The 25,618-nt window shown below is 42.8% G+C and overlaps 1 protein-coding gene across 5 annotated transcripts in view; it reads left to right on the forward strand.

The window, feature by feature from the left end:
- Positions 1–25,618, forward strand: part of EXOC6B (exocyst complex component 6B) — a 1,013,473-nt gene that overhangs the window by 143,524 nt on the left and 844,331 nt on the right. For all 5 annotated transcript variants that reach the window (XM_030190960.1, XM_030190961.1, XM_030190962.1 and 2 more), the window contains exons 2-3: positions 8,699–8,864; positions 21,176–21,223. In XM_030190960.1, coding sequence (XP_030046820.1) covers positions 8,699–8,864; positions 21,176–21,223 — 214 coding nt within the window. The remainder of the gene's footprint in view (positions 1–8,698; positions 8,865–21,175; positions 21,224–25,618) is intronic.

A 25,618-nucleotide genomic window follows, 5' to 3' on the forward strand; every position in this document is an offset into this window, starting at 1 on the left:
ATAGAGCTTCTGCAGTGGCTGCTGGGAATCGTAGTCCTGGCTTTTAGTGTGTCTTTCCCCAGAGGGCTGCTGGGACTGGTAGTTTCTACCTTTCCTCCTGTTCCCAGGGACAAATGCTTTCTCATCACTTGCCTCCTCCTCACAATATCTATAATGAATATGCTTGAGATTAATTTGCATGCACAGCCTCCATTGTATGCAAATTTATCTCATACATACTCATTGTGGATATCCTGAAAACCTGGCTAGGTGTATCCTGAGGACTGGGTTGAGAACCCCTGGTATACTGTATGCATGTACACATTCCTTACAACTTTTTTTATTTTAGGTAACTTGAAGTACAAAATATATAAAAGCATTGTGAATCATAACCAAAGTATGTTCAATTACTCAGCAAGACATTGCTACTGCACATGCACAACCTTGAACTATGAATAATAGGAAACTGGAATCCCCCTACCAAACCCTACCCTCTCCTGTTCTTCTCTCTCTCATCCTTTTCTTCTCTCTCTCATCCTTTTCTCTTCTGGAAATACGAGTGGAGTTGGGTTTTATTAGATGGCTAATCTTGCACTTGTCTCATGTTGCCAGCTTGTCCCGGGTCCTCACTATATCGGAATGTCTCTCTATTTTCCATAGAGTTCCCACATTGTTATCAATGCTTCAATTCCTCCCTTCCCCTTTCTGAATCCTTTATTGCATGTATGTTACACTGAATGGTTTCTGATCTTTAAACAAAATGTAATACTAGACAAAGGGAACCTGAGTAAACACAAAGCATAGTTTTAAAATTGTTGTTACATTTATTTAAGGAACAAAGTTACCAAACACTTATATCACCCATATGAAAAAGTAAATGCCCCCTTAACTTTATAGCTAGCTGCACTGCCTTTAGCAATAATAATTTCACATCGCTGAGTAGCCATTTACTCAGGTCAAAGTATGTTATATTTTGTGTGCGCTGGTCCATGATGGCTGAGCCATTACTGGTTATCACATTGAAACCAACATCCCCATCGCCATAGGGGCCACGCCCGATAGCCAAGCAGTAACAGCCATGGGTGGGTATCTTTACTGCAGGATACCAAGCCTGTTTGTGGGTTTCTTTACTGTAGGATCCCAAACCTGATTGTGTGTTTCTTTACTGCAGGTTCCCAAGCCTGCCTTCTTCAGTTACTTCACTGCAGGTTCCCAAGCCTGCCTTCTTCAGTTACTTCATCATTCTGAAAGCATCATTGATCTGCAAGAGAACGGTTTCAGGGAAACTATATTGCCGACCAGATGATGTCACTGATGGAGCTGGAATAACAGCAATGATAAGTTGTTCTGGGATCCAGCAAGTATCGCGTCTTACCGGCCAATAAAATGAAGTAGCGGGACCATGAGGATGCATAAAGCTTATGAAAGCATCTTTCTGTTCAAATGACGTTTCACAAACATTTGCAATCCACCATAACAGCACACAATAAATGATTGGACAATCAACGAATAAAATACGAATGAATAAATAATTATATCAATACTTTTAAGCGACTATTAAGACTCAATTTCCTAGAAATGAAGAAAAATTAGCGCATCAAGCATACTAAAACATACTTTGACCTGAGTAAATGGCTACTTAATGGTGGCATTGCAAAACAAAAACATAGTGTTGTAGAGCACAAATTTGTCTTTCAGATGATACTGTTCACAAGCTGATTCAGGCAGACTCTTTTTTAATAATTGGCTTTGAACTGTGGTATATTTTACCATTTGCGCTGACAGTGCCAACTTTGAAGAGATCCTGCAGGGCGGTTATATATACTGCTTAGTTGCAAATCTGGCAGTATTGTGTCCAGCACAAGTATAATGCTTGTTCAAAATTTCAAGTCCGTATCTTTGCATGGAAGTTGTTGCGGTCTGAATATTGGTCCAAATATGTTCCGATGAGTCGCGACCAATTTTGATGCACATTTTGAGTCAACTTCTTTGACTGGATTTTGCATCCATAATATTAAAATGTATTTCATCGGAATTAGCATCAAAAACTGTAAAGGATTTGAATTTTTTAGGCATTCTTATAAATGTGTTTGGATTTTATTAGACCCCCAAAATGGCATTTTGGTAAATGTTGCGCGCTCATGGACTGACAACCTTTCAGAAAAGGGGGTCTAGATCTGCAACTATTGCAGTTAGAGACCTCAAATTTTGGGAAACTTAGTTTAACACCTGACTCGTGCAACAGATAAAATTTGAACAAAATTGGAGACATGATGGTGGGAAGGTTTAGACCACTTGGCATGGAATGACCCAGCACGCGCTAAGCTTTAATAAAAGGGCCCCTTTGTTCCTTATATAAGGGGATCTTTTCCTAAACTGCGATAACGGTTTTAGCTCATGGTAGAAATTAGCTGGGCTTCTCGGCGTTTACCATCAGTTGATTTCTACCGTGGCTTAGTAAAAGACCCCCTAATTAAAGTAATAATTTAAAAACTGTGTTATATGTTTACTAAGGTTCTCTTTGCCTAATATTACATTTTGTTTAGAGATCAGAAACCATTCAGTGTGACATAATACAGTACAATACAAGAGACATTTATTACCCCCTAGACTCCCGCAAGAGCTCCATGCGGTTTACAATAAAAGAAAGCTGGGCATTCCCATAGAGCTACAAATAAGAATCACTAAAATCATTGCACATTACTGGTTAAACAGCTGAAAAAGGTGTGTTTTTTAGAGCTTTCCTAAAAGATCTATATTGAATAAGTATTCTAATATTTAAACGGGGGACATTCCTCCATTTGGCAGATTGAAAAGAAAACAGTCAGTTGAACAGGTACCTCAGGGATCCATACTGTCTCCCATTTTATTAAATATCTACCTCAAGCCTCTGGCTGAGCTGCTTCAGTCAATGGACACAAAATTCTACATCTGTTGTGATGATGTGCAATTACTCATGCCCATTGAACCAGATCTACCCCAAAGCTCTGAGTAAACTGACTGCCTGCCTAACTGCAACTCAGAAATGGGCAAACAACAAAAAATAAAACATAAATTCTTTGGGTACCAAACACAAGAGGACAAATACCTGACTTCAAAATACCTTTTGGGAATTATGAATTCCCCTTAAAATCACAGGTCAGGAATCTTGGGATACTGCTAGTCTCATCATTCACTCTGATCTCACAAATTCAAACAACCTTCAAAAATTCTTTCTATCACCCACGGCAGCTACAAAATCACTCCCCTTATATTGAAAAGATGAGTCTGACCACAGTAGTCCATGCCATGATAATATCATGACTAGACTACTATAATGCCCTGTACACTGGCCAAACCAAAAACAGTTTGTATCAGCTCCAACTGATTCAGAAGGCTGCAGCACAACTGATAGAAGGCTGCAAGTGGTGTGACTAAAGAATAAGTTAGTCCTTTACATACCTTTAAGACCTCTAAGGTCCTCTCAAGGATCATCACTGTCTGTATCCTCATCCAAAGAAATTGTACGATTTGATACCCGCCAGCAAGCCTTCCCGGGAGTAGCCCCCATGCTCTGGAATTTACTCCCAAAGGGGCTATGTATAACTCGACTACCTCTACTTCAGGAAGCAGGTGAAAGCTTGGCTCTTCTCCCAAGCCTTTAATACGTAGGATGACTGACTATACACTCAGTTCTGTACCTGGACTAGCTTACTCCACATGCTGTAACTTAGATCAGTTCCTTATGTTTTGCTTAACTATACAAAGAACTTGTCTTGTGTTTAGCTTACCATCAAATTATCCCAACTGACTCTATGCCACACATCCCATTATATATCTGCTCTTGGTTCCTCAGCTATATGGTAAGCCATATTGTAGAAAAATTTTAGCATCATATCTATGTTAGTTGAATATTCTAATGCATGCTTATTAGGTGTATCATTAGTATTATAATTTCAGTGCTGTTAAATGTGTATATTGTTGAAACTGTTTCACGGTAGTTCTATTATTAGGTTTCCGTTTATTATTTTCACCTCATTTATTGTATTTATGTTTATTCTTGGTCATTTTACTATTGTTATGCTGTTAACAAAATTGTAAGTTTTATGTTAAACTGTACCTGCTGTACACCACCTTGGGTGAATCTATTCATAATGGCAGTTAATAAATCCCAATAAATAAATATTGTTTTATAAATTACACCTCTACAGCTAGGATATTGTAGCAATAATGGAAGCTTGTCAGACAAAACATTGTTTCTTTTGAGTAAGATTAACAAAGTCGAACAGATATTCTGGATCAGATCCATACAGAATGAGGAAAGTCATAGTGTATAATTTATGTATAATTCAGGCCCTAATAGAGAGCCAATGAAGGCTGGACAACAGTGGAATTTAGGATAGGAGGAAAATCTTTTTCACGTCACTGTATTTTTTAAAGTGCACATTCACATCGCAACTATGCTCCTAGGAATGCTTATGCATAGATCACATATCTCCCTGTATAATTTTCGTAGGGTCATTTCCTGTACTTCACATGCAGAAAATATTTCCTAAATTTACCCTCTAAGTATTCTGGATGTATAGAACACTCTTGGAAATGGCTTATGGGTCAAGACGTGCATTTTGAGAGCCTTTCCTCAAAAAACGTAATAGGGATGGGCTATTGTTTGAAAGGAATGGTGTTTGCTGATGAGCGTGCAGTATTTACATATAGGGCTAGATTGTATATATGGTGCCTAAAAATTCCGCATGGAAAAAAATACTCCTAGGCGTATTCTGTAAAGTATGCCTACATTTTGTAGAATAGGCTTAAGTGTCCGCGCGGTACATTGAATAAAGCCAGATGCCTTTCCAAGCAACCAAATGTGTTTGCAGCCATTTATGCCTTGTTTTACTTGCTGTAAATCCTGATGCCTAAATTAGGCGCAGAGCCTATAACAATGTGCATAGATTTTAGAAATGCCGACACCCTCACCCATGGCCACATCCACTTTCAACTAAGCCATTTAGAATTTACGCACACCACGTTAAAGAATACACTTAGCGAGTTGTGTGCCTAAATCTTAATGCCAGTTAGTGCTGATAATTGCTTGTTAATGTCCAATTAACAGTGCTGATTACCTAGTTAACCAATTAAGTTACACACATTGTTGTAGAATACGCTTTGATTTCCATGCAGAAATTAAGGCACCATATAAAGAATCCCGGGGATAATGCGCAATCAACCACAGATTTGTTAGATGTAACCAAAATATAAGCCAACACCTTCCACATTAAAGAGAATTACAATTACAGATGACAGCAGGCAGTAAAAATGATCTTGCACACTGAAACTATACAGTATTTCCAAACCAGGAGTTCTCAACTCAGTCCTCGGAACACACCCGGCCAGTCTACTTTTCAGGATGTCCACAGTGAATATACATGGGAGGAATTTGTACACAAATTTATCTCATGCATATTCAGTGTGGATATCTGAAAACCTGATTGGCTAGGTGTATTCCGAGGACTGGGTTGAGAACCTCTGATCCAAACTAACGAAAGCAAAAAGGCCAAGAAGAAAGATGAAAAAAATATATAGAACTAATGAACTTTGTAAATTTTAAATTCAGTGTTAACCATAGTCTTGATTTTTAGAGTATACTATATTGACTTAAGTTCAAAGGCAGTCTGTTAGCAGGAAAAGAGAAATTTGAACCTTGCATTCAACAGATGACAGGAGTATCAAATCTTAGTTATCTCTCTTTTCTTGGGTGAAAAGAATGTATTAATTTTTCAATTGTCATGTTCTAGCAAAACCAAGATGCCACAGCATGGGATTTGGGAAATGTATTTTCAGAGGTGACAGTTGTGCATCTAACTATTAATTGATATTGTGATTTCAGATTATATCCTAATAATAGTCCTAATAATGTTAATGTGGCTGGCGATAAATTCTTGGCTGATGTAGAAAAGTTTGAATTGGCATTAAAACTATATGTTTTAAAGAAAAAATATTTGCTTCCCCGTGTACCTCCAGCATAAATTTGTGTTAATTAAATTTGTTTTATTTTGGATAAGGTATTGGCCATTTAAAAGTTAAGAACATAAGAATTTAGCCCAGTAGCCTGTTTCCAGTAGTGACCAATCCAGATCACAAGTACCTGGCAAAAACTCAATTAGTAGCAACATTCCATGCTACCAATCCCACGGCAAGCAGTCGCTTCCCCGTGTCTATCTCGATAGCAGACTATGGACTTTTTTTCCTGGAACTTCTTAGCGTCGGCTTACACTGTTCTGATCCAGCGGGTGTTATCCCTTTCCACCAGCAGATGGAGGTAGAGAAAACTGAATTCAACCAGTGACATCACCAGTTATAAACTGTGGTGCTGTCTGGAACAATCCAGTATTTTTCTCTACCTTCTAGAAGGTGGTAGGTTGTGCTGTGATGCTTTGTTCCTGGCCTAGCTCCCTGCTATGCTGGCTGCAGCCATACAGCATAGTTGACCCTAATGGCTGCTCCCAGGTCTTAGTCTCATGAGGCCTCCGCTTAGTCTTGTCAGCCATTTTCAAGAAGTGGCAGTAGTGGGGAGGTCAGTGGGCAGGAAAGAGTGAGGTTTTTTTCCTGCCCTGAAGCGGCCACTAGACCACCAGTGTGCACTTTGGTTGGTGGACGGGCTTGCCTTCTTCCCTCCCACCCCCTTACCAATCAGACGTATGGTAACCCTACCCGGGTCGATGCAGAATCGTGCGCAGCGTGTCAGGCCTGTGCCTGCTTGACACATGGCCACGAATGGCCTCCTCTCTGTGTTTAGGAACCAACAGCTTGGCACAGCTGCTGGTTCTGTCCACACACAGTGCGATGGACCATTTCTAACCGGAAACAGCCTGGAGGCCTCTGGAGTTGATGGGTCCTCCTCCTCCGCCAAGGCATCTGGATCCGCAGTCCCGATTTTGGTGGGAACGTTGACCATTTTGTCTCCCTTGGGAATTTCATCTCCTGTTGCTTCTTAGCAGTAGGAACCTGTCCCTTCCATATTGGGGCTTGCACCTACCTCCCGTACCCCCCTGTGTCCATTTAAGGGGGGGGAAGTCCCGATGGAGCTCCTGAAGCTTTTTGACTCTAGAGCTTGGCACAGTTGGTTCAACAGCAGTTACAGTCAGACTGTGGTCCCCCCTCTCTGGGGGACCCCTGGCGGCCCTAATTTGGGTTCAAAGTGGCATAGGACCAAGGGAAGGGTGCCTTAGGTGCCGATTCCCTCGGAGGAGGCGAGGTAGGACTCCAAGGTCTTCTTGGACTCTCAGTCCACAGGGTACTCTGAGCCTGAGCCTTTCCTGCTTTGGGAAGATGAGTGGAGCAGTCCCATGTGAGAAGCTGTCTTGTCTTATTGATGAAGTTACTGTGGACCTTTTCTATGCTGTGAACTTCGGCTGTGGACCCTGTTGTGGGGGATCCACTGCTGGAGGGGCTTGCTGGCCCCCTAAGCATTTTCCTCTGTACAAGGCTATTATCCACATGATTATGGCGGAGTGGGAAAATCCAGATGGTCCCCTTAGAGGTGCCAGGACTCTGAATCATCTTTATATCTTCGCTCTGGAGGTGGTTGAAAGGTATAGGTCTTTTCCTAAAGTGGACGCTCTGGTCATGGTGGTCACCAAGGTGACTGCTCTGCTGGTCCAGGGGGGCTCGTCTCTGAAGGAGCTCCATGACAAGCAGGTGGTGCAGCAGCTTCGCCTGGCCTTTACTGTGAGGACATCCAGTATTCAGGCTGCCACTCTGTCTCAGGGTGACCTAGGGAAGGTCCTTCAGTCAGGGTTACTTTTGAGGCCCCAAAAGAGCCTGCCCCGTTGGCGCCTCTAATGGTGCCACCGCCCCCCCCCCCCATTCTGCCCAGTGAATGTGCACCAATCCCTTCATCGGTGGGAGGGCAGGCTGTCTCTATTCAAGGATGAGTGGGCCTGTATCGGGTCCTAGAGGTGGTCAGCAGGAGGTATTCTCTTGAGTTTCCAGCAGTGTTCTGAAGAAAAGTAAGATATGATTCTAAGTAACAGCCATACAAGGTTCTTGTGATATGGCTCGTCCCTGGTATATGCAGGGTAGTGAATGCCACTCTCTGGTATTTTGTTCGCCTGCTTATCCTTGCAGCTGCAATGGTTGTTGGGGCTGGGTGTGTTACAGAAAGGGACCTTCTGCTGCTTGGGCAGATGCATACTGAATTATTCAAGAGAGCACCATAGATTATAGCTGGTGATGTCACTGCTTGAATTCAGTTTTCTCTACCTCCATCTGTTGGTGGGAAGGGATAACACCTGTTGGTTCAGAACAGTGATGCTGACTAAGGGTAAGACATAATTTCTCCTTGTGCTACCTCCCAAATTTCGTAACTTTGGTCTAAATTATAAATATACTATATATGCGAAGGGAGATGCTTTTAAAACATATTTTCCATTAGCAGAGCAAATATTATTCTGACACTGAGAAGTGTAAGCTACTTGAGCAGTTCTACTCGCAACCTTTCATGCTCAAATTAAATCTTGCTGCTATCTCAAGATATTAGTTTGCAGAAACATATGGCATATTATCTCATGATGTTGTATGTTCTGGTAAGGAAATGTGTATAGGAGATGAGGTGGGTTGAAATAGTAGGATCCCTTGCAGTATGGGTGGAATGCTCTGCTATAACCATGTTTATAACCTGTATTTTAGAGTCATTACGACACCAATGCTAACCTCTCTCCCCTGACATTCCAACCTCTAGGTCTGTTTATGATGGAGAGGAGCATGGTCGGTTCATGGAGAAGCTAGATGCCCGAATCAAGAATCATGACAGGGAGATTGAGAAGATGTGCAACTTTCATTACCAGGGCTTTGTGGACTCAATCACAGAACTTTTGAAAGTGAGGGGAGAGGCTCAGAAGCTAAAGGTGAGAATATAATTATCACAGTCTTCACTCCAAAAACTTTAACAAAGTGAAGATTGTGAATATTTGCTTGTGAGTTATCTAGGGCTTTTTTTTGAGGGGGTACTTGGGGGTACTGAGTACAGGCACCTTTTCCATTGTCTGCTAAAATTGACCCATGGACCCCAAGTTTTAATGGAAGAGCTCAGGCTCTACACAACAATTCTACCTTGTCATAAATTTTGTGACTGGTTGCAGGTGGCCTGGCTATTGTGGGGTGGGTCCCTCAGTGATCACTTCATCCCTGAAGGGTGGTCTAGCATTTGAGTACCAGCATCTTTTTTGCTAGTAAAAATGCACTGGAGTTATCACTGCATGACCTACTTTTTTTCCTTTTTGACTTACTTTATTAGGGGTTATAGTGTTTTCCCCTTTTTTGTATGAGAATATGATTATGCCAGCACTTGGGTTTTTAACATTCTTTTGGAGGAGTTCAGCTTTGCTGCTCTTCTTGAAGAAACAGCATTCGTGCAAAAGGCAATTAAGTCACTAAGCTTAAATGGTGTTCCGTGGGATGTGCTCAGGCATGCTGTGGTAACTGCATGCTAAAATATATATATATATATATATATTTTTTTTTTTGTGTGGGGATGTGTCACGGGACAGTGGGTGTTCCTGTGCTACTCAGTGTAACTACATTACCACATGCTAACTGGTTAGTGCAGGAATACTGCGTGAGCCATTACTGCCTACAAAATGGGTGGTGGTAAGTGCTCATGCTGTAAACATTTTTAATAGCTCCGCACTATTGGAGACATCAGTGCATGGCCGTTGATACAAAAAAAGGCCATTTTTACATCTGCAGTAGAAATGGCCTTAGCGTGCGAGGAAAAAAAAATGAAAGGGTGTGCTAATGCCACAGCTTAGTGAAAGGAACCCCTAAAAGAGCCAGATTTTTGGTTTTGATGTCATTGTTGAGTTTTGGCTATTAACCTTTAAAGACATCACTGGAAAGCAGAGGATGAGTCATATAGGTCTGAATTCATGGAGAGTCCACTACTTTAGCAACTTCTGTGCATATTTTTCAGATACAGTTGGTTCCTGCATAAGTAAGACTGAGGACCCTGGCCCGATAGTAAAGGTTAGCATTGTAATGCAGAAAAACAGACTTTGGATCTTGAACATAAGCATTGCCATACTGGGACAGACCGAAGATCCATCAGGTCAGCATTCTGTTTCCAACAGTGGCTGTTCCAACAGGTCGCAAGTACCCGACAAGATCCCAGAACAGTAAAACAGATTTTATGCTGTTTATCCTAGAAATAAGCAGTGGATTTTCCCAAGTCTATCCTAATAATAGCTTATGGACTTTTCTTTTAAGAAATTATCCAAACCATTTTTAAACCCTGCTAAGCTAACTGCTTTTGCCACATTCTCTGGCAACGAATTCCAGAGTTTACTCGTTGAGTGAAGAAATATTTTTTCCAATTTGTTTTAAACTCAGCTTCATTGTATGCCACCTAGTCCTAGTATTTTTGGAAAGAGTAAACAAGCGATTCATGTTTACCCGTTCCACTCAGTATTTTAAAGACCTCTGTCATATCTCCCTTCAGTTTAAAGGGGCTGGCTGAATGGGCACTCATGAAATTTTATCCCTATAGGAAACATTGGGGTTGGGCATGTGCAACTTGGGTGCTCTAGCAAACTCAAATCTATCTTGGTTGGTTTAGTCTTAGTAGAGGCACATCATCATAATAATTGTACTGTGATTGCTCTGTTGGCACTGTTTTAGAGAACAAAGTAAAAATTGGGAATTGAGTATGGACATCCACTAAAAAAAAAAAGGCATGTAAGAAACCCAACAGAATGGATCTGGTTTTAGTTGCTCCAAACATTGAGTTCTTCCCCTGATGAACAGCATAAAGTTAAGGAGTATCTCCAAAGCCACCTAGGTATTGCCTCTAGCAAACACATGCATACTAATTCTTGTCTGCTGTTCCTTTTGGTAAGGTAGCCCACACACATTATCCAGTTGAATTGGTTTGAGAGCTTTCTCCAGGCTCTGGTCATATAATTACTTGAAGCCACCTGTTTATTCTTGTGGTGTCTGCCCTTACCTTTGCACAAGATAACATTGAACAACATCTTTCGGTAAGATGGTCTGTTTTACTTTTCACCAGATATTCACATCTGCTCCTTTTTTTCCCCCTGTTTAAAATCTGTTGGTTCCCAATGATATGTTCTGTGTAAATACAAAGTGTGGATTGTTTGTTTTGGGGGGACTAAAAATATAACACATGCACCGTTTGCTTGTACATGCTTATCCCTATGCATTAACGTGCATACAGTCAGTTGCATGAGCTTTAAGTTCTTGCATGCGACAATGTTAATAATTTAAAAGAACAACAAATAAACGAAGTTTAAATTTCACAACCAACAATCAAACATACCAAATCGAAATGCAACTGAAAATACTGGGAATTATTTTAGACAAACATCTATAAATGGACAATCAAATAGCAGCAGTAACATCAAAATGCTTCAGAACACTTCGGAAACTAAGAAGGATAAGAGACTATTTTCCCAAACAATCATTCTAGATTATGGCACAATAAAAGATACTATCACAATTAGACTACTGTAACACGGCGTACATAGGGTGTAAGGAAAGCAGACTAAAATCACTCCAAACCGTCCAAAACACAGCAGCAAGACTTTCAAAAAGTCGAAATATGAAAAAGCTACCTCACTACTTGAATCACTATACTGGCTGCCAATCAAAGCAAGACTAATCTTAAAAGCCAGCACCCTCATTTTCAAAATACTGTTTGGAATGCCACCTGTATACATGCAAGACATGATAGAACTATCATCAAGAAACACAAGCCCAGAAGCTACCTACTTCTTCACCCAACTGCAGAAACATAATGTACAGAACAATCTACACAGCAGGATTCAGCTACCTGGGATTAATATGGTAGAACTAAGTACATAAGTACTACTACTACTACTATAAATCATTTCTATAGCGCTACCAGTCATACGCAGCGCTTCACAATTGAACATGAAGGAAAATACAGTCCCTGCTCAAAAGAGCTTACAGTCTAAATCAGGACAGACAGACAGGACCAATAAGGGATAAGTATATAAGTATTGCCATACTGGGAAAGACCAAAGGTCCATTGAGCCCAGCATCCTGTTTCCAACAATGGCCAATCCAGGTCACAGATACCGGGCAAGATCCCAAAAATGTACAAAACATTTTATACTGCTTATCCCAGAAATAGTGGATTTTCCCCAAGTCTATTTAATAATGGTCTATGGACTTTTCCTTTAGGAAGCCGTCCAAACCTTTTTAAACTCCACTAAGCTAACCGCCTTTACCACATTCTCTGGCAACGAATTCCAGAGTTTAATTACACGTTGAGTGAAGAAACATTTTCTCCGATTTGTTTTAAGTTTACTACATTGTAGCTTCATCGCATGCCCCCTAGTCCTAGTATTTTTGAAAAGCATGAACAGACGCTTCACACCTACTCGTTCAACTCCACTCCTTATTTTATAGACCTCTATCATATCTCCCCTCAGCCGCCTTTTCTCCAAGCTGAAGAGCCCTAAACGCTTTAGCCTTTCCTCATAGGGAAGTTGTCCCATCCCCTTTATCATTTTCGTTGCCCTTCTCTGCACCTTTTCTTATTCCACTATATCTTTTTTGAGATGCAGCGACCAATCTTCCAGTACCATGCTTGATTTTAAGGATAAATTACATATTTCTAACAATAGCTCTACAAGCGCATTTTTCAGTTCTATCAGTACTCTGAGATGAATACCATCTGGTCCAGGAGATTTGCTACTCTTCAGTTTGTAGAACTGCCCCATTACATCCTTCAGGTTTACAGAGAATTCATTAATTTCCGGCACCGGTATCCCACTCAAATCTTCCTCGGTGAAGACCGAAGCAGAGAATTAATTTAAGCTCTCCGCTACTAGATACCAAAAGCCATAAGAAGCATCTATAACTATTTTCAGTTCAGAAAAGAACTCAAAGCGCACCTTTTCAAAAGCATTTATAGCTAACCACGCAAGCCACATATGTCCTCCTTTAAGACAAAACTGTAAAATGTTATTATGATTTTTCTGTAAATTGTAAGCCACTTTGAACCGAAACTTGCTTTTGGGTAATAGTGGGATACAAGAATGCATAAATAAATTCTTAAAAATCAGGAAAACGCTAGTACTTTAAACCATGGGGGGTTAAAAAAGAATCTCATAAGCTGGCAACCAGTCTTTTTGTGGCCGGCAACCTGGCTGTTGCTGTGGCATGGAAACAACTGCCAATGCCTGCAATGTGTAAAGTACTTTGCCAGCTGGATAATATTTACCAATTGACTAAGTTAATGGCTTTGCATACTGGTCAGCTTTTGAAGCTCCAAAAAGTTTGGGACCTTTACACTACTTGGAAATGCATCATGGCAACTACTTGCCTGTTTTGTTACTATCTATGTTTCTTGCACAGCGCATTTTTTTTTCTGTTCTCCATACGTCAAGGATTCCCAATCGTTTCATACTTGGAGAAGGGTGGGCAGAAGGGTTAGGGTTTGTTTTGCATTTGTACAGTTGATAAGCTTTTTGGATTTTCTGTTTTGCTATTTGCATGGTTTGTGTTCTTTATTGAAATAATAAGAGAAATATAAAAAAAAATTCAGGATAACACTTTTTTTTTTAAACAAAAGTTTTTTTTTTGACTGTGCACATCCAAAATAAATGTATACTGCACTAAGTCTTGTACTGTTTTATGAAAGGAAGCACTGGAATAATGAATCATGGGATGAGGGTGAAAGGGGATAGATCCAGGACTAATCTAAGGAAATATTTCTTTACAGATAAGGAGGTGAATGCATAGAATGATCTCCTAGTGGAGGGGACTGTTATGTGGACAGTATCTGAATTCAAGGCACAAAGGGTGTCTGAAGGAGAGGAAAGGATTGTAGATCTTACAGTTACATAATAACATCATAAATGATGGAAGATAAAGATCTGTATGGTCTATCCTATCTGCCCAATAAGGCAGCTAGAATTGTACCTGCTACTCTGTGCAGGTTACACCCCTCTATGCCTTGTGTAAAGTGTGAAATCATTTAAGTTTTGCTTTGATTCCATCTCCCTTCTGTATAGGGATCCTCTGTGTTCTGAATTCTGTCAATTTTCTTTCCCCACCACCACCAGGAGGATATTTCAGGCATAGTTGGTGTGGATGGGACAACAAGATAGTTTGTATATTGATTTAATTTGTAGACAAAAAAAGAAGTGGAACTGTGGAGATGGGGAACAGGTGGGTGGGCTAGGGGCAAGAGCAAAGGAGAAGTGGGCTTGAATTAAGGAGTGACTGTTCTCTGCTGTACTCCGGTCTCAACCCCTCTGCTTCCCTGCAGGCTACTTGGGATGGAGAGATTGGAGTAAAACACCTCATCTCCTTTGGAATCTGTAGAGAATTGGTGGAACTGCATTCCAGGCTGTTTCTCCAGAAATTAAATGCTGGGCTGTATGGTCTTTATGTGCCATTGTTTTTTCTCTTTTTTTTTTTTTCTTTCTGGGTGCTCCTACATCAGTTCTTGATCCTTACATGTTTGCACTAGGTTGTGTGCTGATTTATAAACATATTCAATTCCTGTTTTCTTTAGCACATGCCGTAATTTAAGCTTCACACTCAAGATTGTTTGACTTAACTTCAATGAGCAACTCAATGGAAAAAGCTGTTTTTATAGGGGTAGGCCGATGACTCCATGGCAGTGTGTTTCACGGCCATGTGGGGGACCTGATTCCTTAGTCAGCTGAGGGTGGGAATCCTGCAGGGACGTGGTTCACAACCCCATAGAGTAGGAGTGTCTGCAACACCCTAATAGCAAGGCTTGGGCTCCATATTACTACATTTTGGAGGAAGTTGAAATCTGTGATCTCTCTTCAAGCAGCTTTACTGCAATGTCTGGGGTGTGTAAATTTTGTAAGGAAGGTAGGTTATACTGGTAATGTGATGCATAAACTTAATTAATGAATATAGAGGCCTCTGATACCCAGCCCATCATAGATTGGCTTTGATGAAATTAGAAGCCCACGGGAGCAGGATAGAAGTGTTGGACCAACTATCTCCCTCCACACACATATCCCCCACCCAAAAAGCCAAAGCTGCATTTTTTAAAGCTTTTGCAAATATGTTGGAGGTATGACATTCCTGTTTTGTGTACTCAGCAAATCAACTTGTGGGATACAAATGCTACAAATAAATAAATAAACTTGATGTGCCATTTTGGTGTTTTGAGTTTTAGAATAGAGCAGTGGCGTAGCCAGATGGCAATTTTTGGGTGGGCCAACAGGTCAGATGGGTGGGCACCAGGGTTGCCAACTTTTTGAAATTTAAATCTTGCCACCTGATGCCCCACCCAATGCTCCACCTCTACCCCACTCCCAATAACTTCAATGAGGGTAGCAGTGCAGGCTTCAGTGACTACAGGCCACATTGAGGGCTAGGGGAAAGTACAAGAGATTGCATTCTTCAGGCTCCATTGAGCCTCGGTCCCCTAACACACATACTTAGCCTGTATAGCAAGACCAAACACTTTTCAGCATATCTATCCAGTTACACGCTGTAGAAATGATCCCAGAAAGTATTCTAGTATTAAATTCTGCATCCCCAGAACCCCCTGGCTTTCCCCCAATGGGTGCAGAGCAGAGTTAGGGCATTTCCCCATAAAACTCACTGTAATCTCAACAGCCACCATATAGTAAATAAAACAATCTTTAAAACAAAATGTCACTCATAATGTAGGGCAAATCTACAAATGCCAGCACTAACTTCCAAAACAAGGATTCTACCTATGAAAAAGGTATTGCCTTACATATTACAGAGGGGTCCTAAAATATTAATACATCTATTGGGAAAACTGAACAAACCAAACTTACTACAGAAGGCTACATAGAAAATTCATGCTAACAGAATACCTCGATCACACACATGGAACAAAAATGCTAAATATAGAATAATTGACTACAAATTATAAAAATAACCAAAACCCCAGGAAGCCAGACCTTGCATGTAATACAATACGAGAAAAGCAGAAAGAAATGAATTTCCTCCTGTGCAAAATATAAAGATAGTACGTGACAGGGATGGTGTTAGAGGAGTGCAACTGGAGCAATTGCTGTTGGTCCCCTGGCCAGAGAGAACCACAAGCATGATGGAAGCTGTAGGCAGTGCAGCCTGGTGATGGGCTTTGGGGTTCCCTCCCAGATTTATGGCCTGGGCTCCAGCCATGTCTAACACCAGCTCTGGCAAGATGTACATTCCAAATCTGACATATTCTAATCAGAAAATAGAAAATAAAATTATTTTTCTATCTTTTGTTGTCTGGCTATTTTATTTTTCAAATCAGCTTGGTCCTAGTCTCTGGTTTCTTCTTTCCTCTGTCTATTTGTCATGTCTTCTCTCTCCATGTCCACCATCCATCTCCCATCTCTGTGTCCCCAAGGTGACATGGTTCCTTGTCCAGTATCTCCACTATGTTCAAATTCCTGCACCTATCCCACTTTTATCCCCTACCCCTGTGTCCAGCATCATCCCTTGTGTCCCTTTGCCCCTCCCATGTCTAGTACGTCCCTTCTGAGTTCCTATTCTCCCCTATTTCTAGTATCTCTCCCTTGTGTCCATATACTCCTCCCTCCCAGTGTCCAGCATAGCCTCTCTATTCCCAAATCCCCCCCCCCCCCCCCCCCGGTCAGGCATTGCCATCCCCATATAGCATCTCGCATCTGTTTCTGTATTTCCCCTTTCTCCCTCACCCACACCAATGTCTCTCTCTCTCTTCTGTGATCCCACCTAATCAGCTTCTCTCTTTCCAGCTTTTGGCTCTTTCTTCCACTGTGAGTTAAAAATTTGTCTCCCTCTTTCTTCATCCCCTTGACCCGTCATCTTTCTCCCCTCTAATCTCTCCCCCTGGTACAGCACCTCTGTTCCTTCCCTCAAGCCTCCCCTGCAGTCCTTCCCTCCAGCCCCCTCCCCCCACACACAGGTCTAGCACCTCTCTCTTGCCTCCAGCACCCCCTTGCCTCCAGTCAGCTACTCCCCCCTTTTGCAGGTCCAGAACCTCTCTTCCTTCCTTCCTTCCCTCCAGCCAGCCACCCCCCCCCCCATACACACTTTTGCAGGTCCAAAACCCTATCCCTTCCCTCCAGCCAGCCCCCCCCCCCCTTGCAGGTCCCAAACCTCTCTCCCTTCCCTCCAGCCAGTTAGCCTTCTCCCCCCTTGCAGGTCCTGAACCTGTCTCCTTTCCAGGTGCAGCCACTGCCTCCCAGCCCACCCCTATACCACTCTGCAGGTACAGCCAATCACTCCCAGCCCGCCCCGCAGGTCAACATTACTCCGGCCTTTTTCCTCCCTCATCCATTCTCACTGAGCTGCTTCTCGTTTCCTTCTTCCCTCTGCCACGATCCGCGCTCTCTCTGTCGCAACTTCCTGTTTCTGAGAGGGCGGATCGTGGCAGAGGGAAGGCTCCGGATTGGTTCTCTCGGCCGCCACTCTTAATTTAGACTAGGTGCTTCGCCTTTGAGGCGGGGTGAGGGAGGGAAAAGATGATTTACCTCGGCCACCGCTGGGATCTTTGTAGAGGGAAGGGTCCGGAGTTGATCATGACTCTCTGCTGGCCAGCGCTCTTAATTTAAAAGACGCTTCGCGGTGGGGGTGAGGGAGGGAAAAGACGATCCACTATTTTTAGGTGGGCCTTGGGTGGAAATGGGTGGGCCTGGGCCCACCCGTGGCTACGCCGCTGGAATAGAATGCATCTAATAGTTCATATTTTTTCCCTGTTTATGCAAGCATCTGTGCTTAAATTTTTTTTTGTGTGTGTGAAAGGTGACAGGATGTTTCTCAAGTTATTTCTTTCCAATTAATGGAATTTCAAAGCCTTTGTTCTGCTAGAAGGCTAAGCAGTAATGTGCTGGATGCCATATAGGGGATGTCACAAGCAGCTCCTTAAATAACAAAAACACTCTGAGGTCAGTATTCAATGACAGGGTGTTGCCCTTGCCCTGCTCTAATTCCATCCCTCTTTTACATGGATAGTGGTGGAGTGATTAGATGAATTTTCAGCCCTTCACTATCCATATAGAGAGTAATTTTGTAACAGGTCGTCTATGTCTAAAGGCCTCCTAGATGTCTATGGTGCTCATTTTTAAAACATATAGAGGCATATTTTCAAAGCATTTAGACTTAGAAAGTTGCATAGTAACCTATGGAACCTTGTAAGTCTAAGTGCTTTGAAAATGAGCCCCTATATGTAGCCTATTTTATATTAAAAAAAAAAAAAAAAAAAAAGAAAGAAAAGAAAACCAACACATGGGCACCTGTGTATCCTTATAAAATACTAGCATAAATCCTGCAGAAATAATGGCTAAATTAAAGCAGTGGACATTTATGCTTGCTTAAGAGCTGGTGTAAATTTTAAATCTTGAAGTGTGCATGAAGAAAAGGATATAACTAGCCAGTTCGACTCCTCGATGTGTTGGTATTGGCGTTGAGCCTTTCATCGGCATCGAGTCTTACAGTCTAGTCCATGACTGCGAGACCCTTGACAAATACTGGGAGTGGACATGCATCGAGCGCATCTCCATCTGCCTTGACGCCGGCTGCTGTGCAGGGCTCCGGGACTGGTTAGCATTGGACTAGACACCGAGATGACATGGGGATTTGACTTCTTCATCAGCACTGAGGAGCATTGATGACTGGCATTGGGTGAAAGCCAAGAAGTTTTGGCTTCGATCCCCCTCGACGCTCGGTGCCGGGAGCTCCGGAGCACTGAGGGATTTGGTCCCCAAGAAGCCTTGATACTGGGATGACTTTCCGTATAGGAGGTCCCTTTCCATATAGGAGGTGCCGATGCATGGGTCTCCACACAGCCAGGACCAGGCATCTGCTTCGAACCCGGCAGTTCAGCTGCCTGCTTCTGACCCAACACCCCAGCCTTTCCTGATGTCCTCCCTCAATGAGCACATCCAGGCCATGCTCCATGAGCATTTGGTGGGGATTTTATAACAGTTGTGCATTGGAATCTGGGGTACTTGCACCAGACATGCCTCTTGGTGATGTTGACCTTTTTGGTGTGCTTGGTAGCTAGGTATTCCCACATGTGATAATATGGCCTACTTGTCCTTGGAAAAAGTGAAGATACTTTCCTGTACCAGGTGTTCTCCGAGGACATTAGGCCATTCATTCTCACATACCATCCATCTCCCCTTGGAGTTGTCTCCTATTTGGTAGCTAGTCTATTGTACTGCAGGCCCCACGCTCTTGAGGCAGGCGGGAAAGGCACTCATGCATGTGTGGGTGGGAACGTTGCGTGTGCTGTTTTAAAGCTGTAATACGCTATCAAGCGTTCCGTACCCACATGTGAGAATGAATGGCCTGCTGTCCTCAGAGAATACCTGCTACAGGTAAGAATCTTCACTTTACACATGATTTAGCCCACTACTAGGTAAAGGCATGTACACTAGCTGTAGGGATGGCATTAGTGATTGCACTTTAAATGTCAGCGTGTTTTCAGCTACCTGTACTAGTATTCTATAAGAAAAATAGACGTCTACTTTTGTTTATAGAATAGGCTTGAAATAGGCACCATAACTAATGCTGAATTACCCTCATTGTGTATTGCGATAGGCTAACTTCAAATGTAAATGTGAAAAATGGTACTGCAAATTGTAACTTCATTAAAGCAGATTGATAACTTATGCAAGATGACCTCCCTTAATCCTGTAGGGAAAGTTTATGTGCTTATTGCACATAAGACAGAATAACCTAGTGTTGATATCCCTATATGTGAGTCACCAAAATGAGCAGACTTAGACCATATGTTTCGTGGCTAAGAAGAATTAATGCCTGTCTTTCAAGCATTCATTAAATACTTTGGTGCTATATTTAACTAAGACTGTCAGCTTTTCCATTGACGTTTAAACCGATCAAAGAATGGCAGTGTACACAGGGTTTTCCTGTTTTTTAATGAGTGCCAGTCTACACAATATTTGTGAGTGATCAACTAATTTGATTGTTTGCATGGATGCATCACTTGGATTACTTGTCTAGAAAAACCTGTGTTATTGGGGATTAGTATTTCCTTCATATTGGAAATAGAATTTCAATACATTTTTTTTCTTTACAAAAAGCTTTCTGCAGCTCTCCTACATTTCCCTAAAGTGCTCAGGAGCTCCTTGTTTATTATGAAAATCTTAGTTTATTTAAGGTAGCTATCTGATGTCATAAAATGCTTTAAAATCATGTGTGAACCTGGAAGTTCTCAGATATGAATTCAGCTTAGTGGCTAGACCTTTTAACTTTGTAGTGGGGATAAAATGAGTATCAGTTATACCTGGGAAATCCTACATGTATAATGTGCCTATAAAGTATTCCATGTATTCCAGAATGTTGGAGGTGCGTTTTATTACGCACCTCCAACATTCTGAAGCTGACTGCATGGCTGAGTCATTCCTGCTCTCTGTATCCATCTCCTGAATTGACATCACGTACTTCTGGGTTCGTCACAAGCAGAAGTGACCAACCACATAAGGTTTTTCGGCTTCAGAATGTTGGAGGTGCATTCTATTAAATAGGATTGGTCAGTTCCTTGAAGCACAGCCAGAGCTCAGCGTCCTGCACAGTAACGCTCAGACAACAGAGAGAGGGAGGGAGGGGGGCCTGACACCAGGGGGGGGGGGGGGGGGGAGGTATCTCTGTCACACACACACTCGCTCTCTCACAGTCAATATCTTTCTCTCTCTCACTCTCACACACTGTCTCTCACACACTCTATGTCTCACACTGTATCACATTCACTCTCTCTGTGTCACACAGTCACTCACACACTCTCTTGGTCTCATACACTCAGTCTCACAGAGAGTCTGTGTCTCACACACACTCTCTCTCGCACACACTTTATCTGTGTGAAACACACTCTCTCACTCTCACACTGTCTCTCACATACGCACTTGCACAAACTCTCATTCTCACACACACACACACTCTCTCTCTCTCTCTCTCTCACAGACACACTCGCACCCAGACTCACTCTCCCTCTCTCTCTCTCTCTCACACATACTCATACATTCACTCTCTCACACCCAGTCACTCTCACATACACTCTCTCAAACATACACACTCCGAGGAAAACCTTGGTAGCGCCCGTTTTATTTGTGTCAGAAACGGGCCTTTTTTTACTAGTTCTTTATAAGCAGACCAACATTGTTCTCACTGGTTATGTTCTGTGTCAATAAAGATTCCATCTATTTTTTCTCCCCAGAGTCAAGTAACTGAAACCAATCATAAACTTCAAGTTGATGGAAAAGAGGTAATCTTAAATTTCTTTTAAAAAAATCTGTTTACCTGAACTAGTGGTTTCAGTAGTCACATTTTCTTGCGTAGCAATTTAGATGTTGCATGCAAAGATTTGCAGGTATACAGTTACAACAGCTGTTTATTTAATAAATAAATAATGGTTTGCAGCTAATCTAGACAGCAGTTTTACTTTCCAAGAATATTTGAATCCTTTGAGATGATATTTTGATTCAAAATCAGTGGGTCTCTTAGATCATGCACAGGGTTTCTCCTCCTCCCAGTTATGTGACCAGATTTGGTAGTTTTTAACTTTTGTATACAGTGTTGGGTCAATTGTTCTGATAAGACACTGAAAGTCTAGTTTGTGCAGCAGGCTTATGGCATCCAGTGGTTCCTTTTCTTTTCAGCAGGCTTCCTGGTTATAGGGAAGGAGGAAGGGTCCAACACCTCTGTTACTCTGCCCTGACCTCTTCTCTCCTGGACTGATTTTGGGAATCTTGGAAAGAGGAGATAGGGCACACAGTGCAGGCCTCTAATATAGTTCCTGGATCTCTGCTCTCTCGTAGATCTCCAAAAGCAGTGGCTTACTTGGTCCTTCTTTCTTCCTTGTACTTGGAGGAGAGAAGCAGGCACAGGACGGAAGAGAGAATTATAGAGGAGGAAGAGGATATAGGGATGGGGGGGCTCAGAAGGGGGAAAGAAGGGCAGAGGGTAAAAGAGGAGAGGGAGAAGGAAAGAAGATAAATACTGGGAGGTCTGGAAAAAAGGAGAGAGAAGGGAAGAGCAACAGGTGTGGACAGGTATGGAAGAGACAGAAAGATGAAGGCATGGGAATGGAGGAGGCTAAAGACGGGGGCAGCATAGGAGAGGGGACATGAAGTAGAAGAGAAATCGAGGGGATATATTTTGAGATGGGGCACAAGGGAGACAGATGAAAAACTGGGGTTAAAGAAAGAAGAAGGCTGGCTTTTGAAGGGTACAATGGAGGAAAGGGAAAGTTAGTTGAGTGGGAGAGGCTGGGATAGTGGGCTGGAGTGGACTGATGGAAGTATAAATGTCAAGGATAAAGGTAAAACAGATGAAGTAGAATGAGAATTATGAAGTGATGGAGAGAAATGGAATGAAAGGGAAACCTTGTCAGCTGGGAGGCGAGGGAAGAGCTGGAGAAAGGAGCATAGAAGAGAAAAATATAAGGCCTAAGAAAAACAGGAAAGGGTGCAGAAAACCTAGAAAATGAAAATAGAGTAGTGAAAACAGTATGATTATAGGGCGGAAAATAAAGTAAAGGTGAAAATCTGTTATTTTCAAAATTTGGTTATTTGACTTTGGAAAGCTTTTAATGATTTAGATACACTTGTTTTAATTCTAGCTGTAATGTCCAACCCTATCATTTAGGGTGTGTAGCGTTACATATGCTTCTACTTCCTTCTTTTTTCTTTCCACCCAGTGGTGTGCTGGAGCTGGCTCTAAAGAGCTGGCTTGCCTCTCCTTCCCCCTCCCCCTCCCCTCCGAGCTGTAGGGTCATAGACTTCCAGCGCCAGTACTTTTTTTTGTGCCGGTATGGTGTACCGGCACCTTTTTTCCCCAGGGCCAGCTCACCTGCCCTCCCTCAGCTCCCCATTAGCCCTCCTTTCCTTCCTTCCTCCACCCTGCATTTAAATCTTTTATTTTACCTCAAGTCGTAGCGGCGGCAGTGAAAGCAGCAGGTTTGCCTCCAGCCTTCTCTTCCCTCTCTGTGTCCCGACTCCTTCGGATGTATTTCCTGTTTCTGTGAGGGCAGGACATGAGAGGGAAGGTAAGGCTGGAGGCGAGCCTGCTGCTTTCACTGCTGCCGCCCGCGACTTGAAATGCAAGGCGGCGGCAGGAACAGAAAGGAGGGCTGTTGGGGACCTGAGGGCAGGCAGGTGGGGCTAGTGTTGGAACTGGAACTTGGGGGCTGAAAAGGGGGGCAGGTGGAGGCTGGGGTGAGTCACTGCACATGGATGGGAGGGGAGGATAAGGAAGCAAAGGAGAATCACTGGACATGGAAGGGGAGGGCAGAGGAGAAATCGCTGGACATGGATGGCAAGGGGAGGGCAGAGGAGAGTCGCTGGACATGGATGGGAGAAGAGGGCAGGGGAGAGAGGAGAATTGCTGGATATGGATGGAGTGGAAGGCAGGGAAGAGAGGAGAAATGTTGGAGGGAAGGAAAGACAGAAGAAGGAGATGAACACGGATGGCGGGGAAGGGAGAGTGGAGAACTGCTGGACATGGATTGAGGGGAGGGAGGGAAGAGAGAGGAAGTAGAAAGTGGACATGAATGTAGGGGAGGGAAGACAGAGGAGAAGCAGCACATGGATTTAGGGGAGAAAGGAGAAATTTTGGACACGGAGGAGACGGAAGACAGGAAGGGATGCACATGGATGGAGGGGAGGGAAGAGAGTTGAAATGCTGGACATAGATGGAAGGGAGGGAATAGAGAGGAAGTGAGATGAACATGGATGGAGGGAAGGGGGAGAGGAGAAATGCTGTACATGGATGGAGGGGAGGGAAGACAGAGGAGGAAATGCACATGGATTTAGGGGAGAGAGGAGAAATTCTGGACACGGATGGAGGGGAGAGAGTTGAAATGCTGGACATGGATGGAGCGGAGGGAAGAGAGAGAAAGTGAGATGAACATGGATGGAGGGGAGGAGAGAGGAGAAATGCTGGACATGGATCATGGAGGGGGGGAGAGGAAAAAAGCTGGAAATGGATGGATGAGAGGGAAGAGAGAGGAAGGAGAATGCATATGGATGGAGGGGAGGGAAGAGAGAGGAAGGAGATGCAGACTGACAGAGATGAGGGAAAGGAAAAAGAGAAAAACTGCACATGGATGGAGAAAATAGGGAAAAGCTGGATCCACTCTATACCTCCTCTAGTCAAGTCCGCTGAGGACACAGGTTTTACCTATGGATGTAGGGCAAGAAATGAAGAAGAAAGGAGGAAAGTAAAGAAATAAATGGAAAGGAAGCCCTGGAAACGGAGTTAAGGGAACAGATAGCAGCAGAATCAGAAACTTGGACCAACATGTCAGAAAAACAGTCGCCAGACAACAAAGGTAGAAAAAAATCATTTTATTTTCATTTTCGTGTTTGGAATATGTCCAATTTGAGAATTTACATCTGTTGTCTTATTTTGCACTAGGTATACTGGAGCTGTAACAGCTTACAGAAATTATTTATAATGAAAAAAAATCAAAAGTTATTTTTTTTTCTCCTATACTGGTATAGTATTTTAAATGATACCTGTTTATTTGTGCCATGGCTGGTATAAGGGGTGTGGCTACCATAGAGGTGGAGCCATAGATGGTGACCCCGCCCATAATGAGTACCGGTACCTTTTCCCCTACAAAAAAAGCACTGTCCAGCGCATACCTGAATGCAGTGTCCCTGGTGGTCTAGTGGAGTCTTATGGGGCAGGAAAGATCCCTAGTCTTTCTTGCCCGCTTTCGGCGCTGACCCTCCTGCCGCCACATTGCTCTTTAAAAATGACTGCCAAGGCTTTCAGGGGTGGCCTCGCGAGACTTTCGCTGAAGTCTTGCGAGGCTGCTCTTGTATGTCTCGGCAGCCATTTTAAAGATGTGGCAGGAGGAGGGTCAGCGCTGGCAGCGGGCAGGAAAGACTGGGGATCTTTCCTGCTCTGAAGAATCCACTAGACCACCAGGGACGCTGCCTTCAGGTATTTGCTGGAAGTGGGACCCTTCATATCGGGGAAGCGGGGAGGAGGTCTCTAATAGGTAGGTGAGGAGGATACTGTAAAAATAAATAAATAAAGTGAAATTTTTTAAAATGGTGTCGGCTTGTGCATAGAGATGTACACATAAGAATTATAATAAGGGAATAACTTTTCATAGGTAGAGTAGTAATTTGTTATAAATCGTAATCAGTGTGTGATTTGGAGGGGCTGGTTATAGGGACACCTAACCCTGTTATTGGTGCAGAGATTTTTTTTTCTCCTGGTAAAGGGCTTTTAAAACAGACATCATGCTATGGGAATCAGGTGCTCAACGTTCAGAGTTTCTATCTTTTTATTTACTTATTTATGGCATTTTATCCCTCATTAAACATGAATTAGATTGGAACCTGGGAGCATTAAAATTTATTTTTCCCGGAGAGAGTAATGCATTGCCCCCCCCCTCCCCCCCCCCAGGCACTCTCTCCGGGTATAGCCAGCTCTGCAATTTGGTGGGGGAGGGGGGGCGCAGTGGTGGACTGAGGAGAGAGTCTGTTTTTAAAAATTTACCAGCACACCACTGCTTCCACCTTAGTGTTTCTAAAGTCTATAATTCAATTGGTCTTTCTGTAGAGTGGAGATTTGGAAGTTGGGATTGGGGGGAGTGGAGATGAGCACATTACTACTACTAGTTATCATTTCTATAGTGCTACTA

The sequence above is a fragment of the Microcaecilia unicolor genome, chromosome 2 (genome assembly GCF_901765095.1).
Source record: "Microcaecilia unicolor chromosome 2, aMicUni1.1, whole genome shotgun sequence".
Lineage (NCBI taxonomy): Eukaryota > Metazoa > Chordata > Amphibia > Gymnophiona > Siphonopidae > Microcaecilia > Microcaecilia unicolor.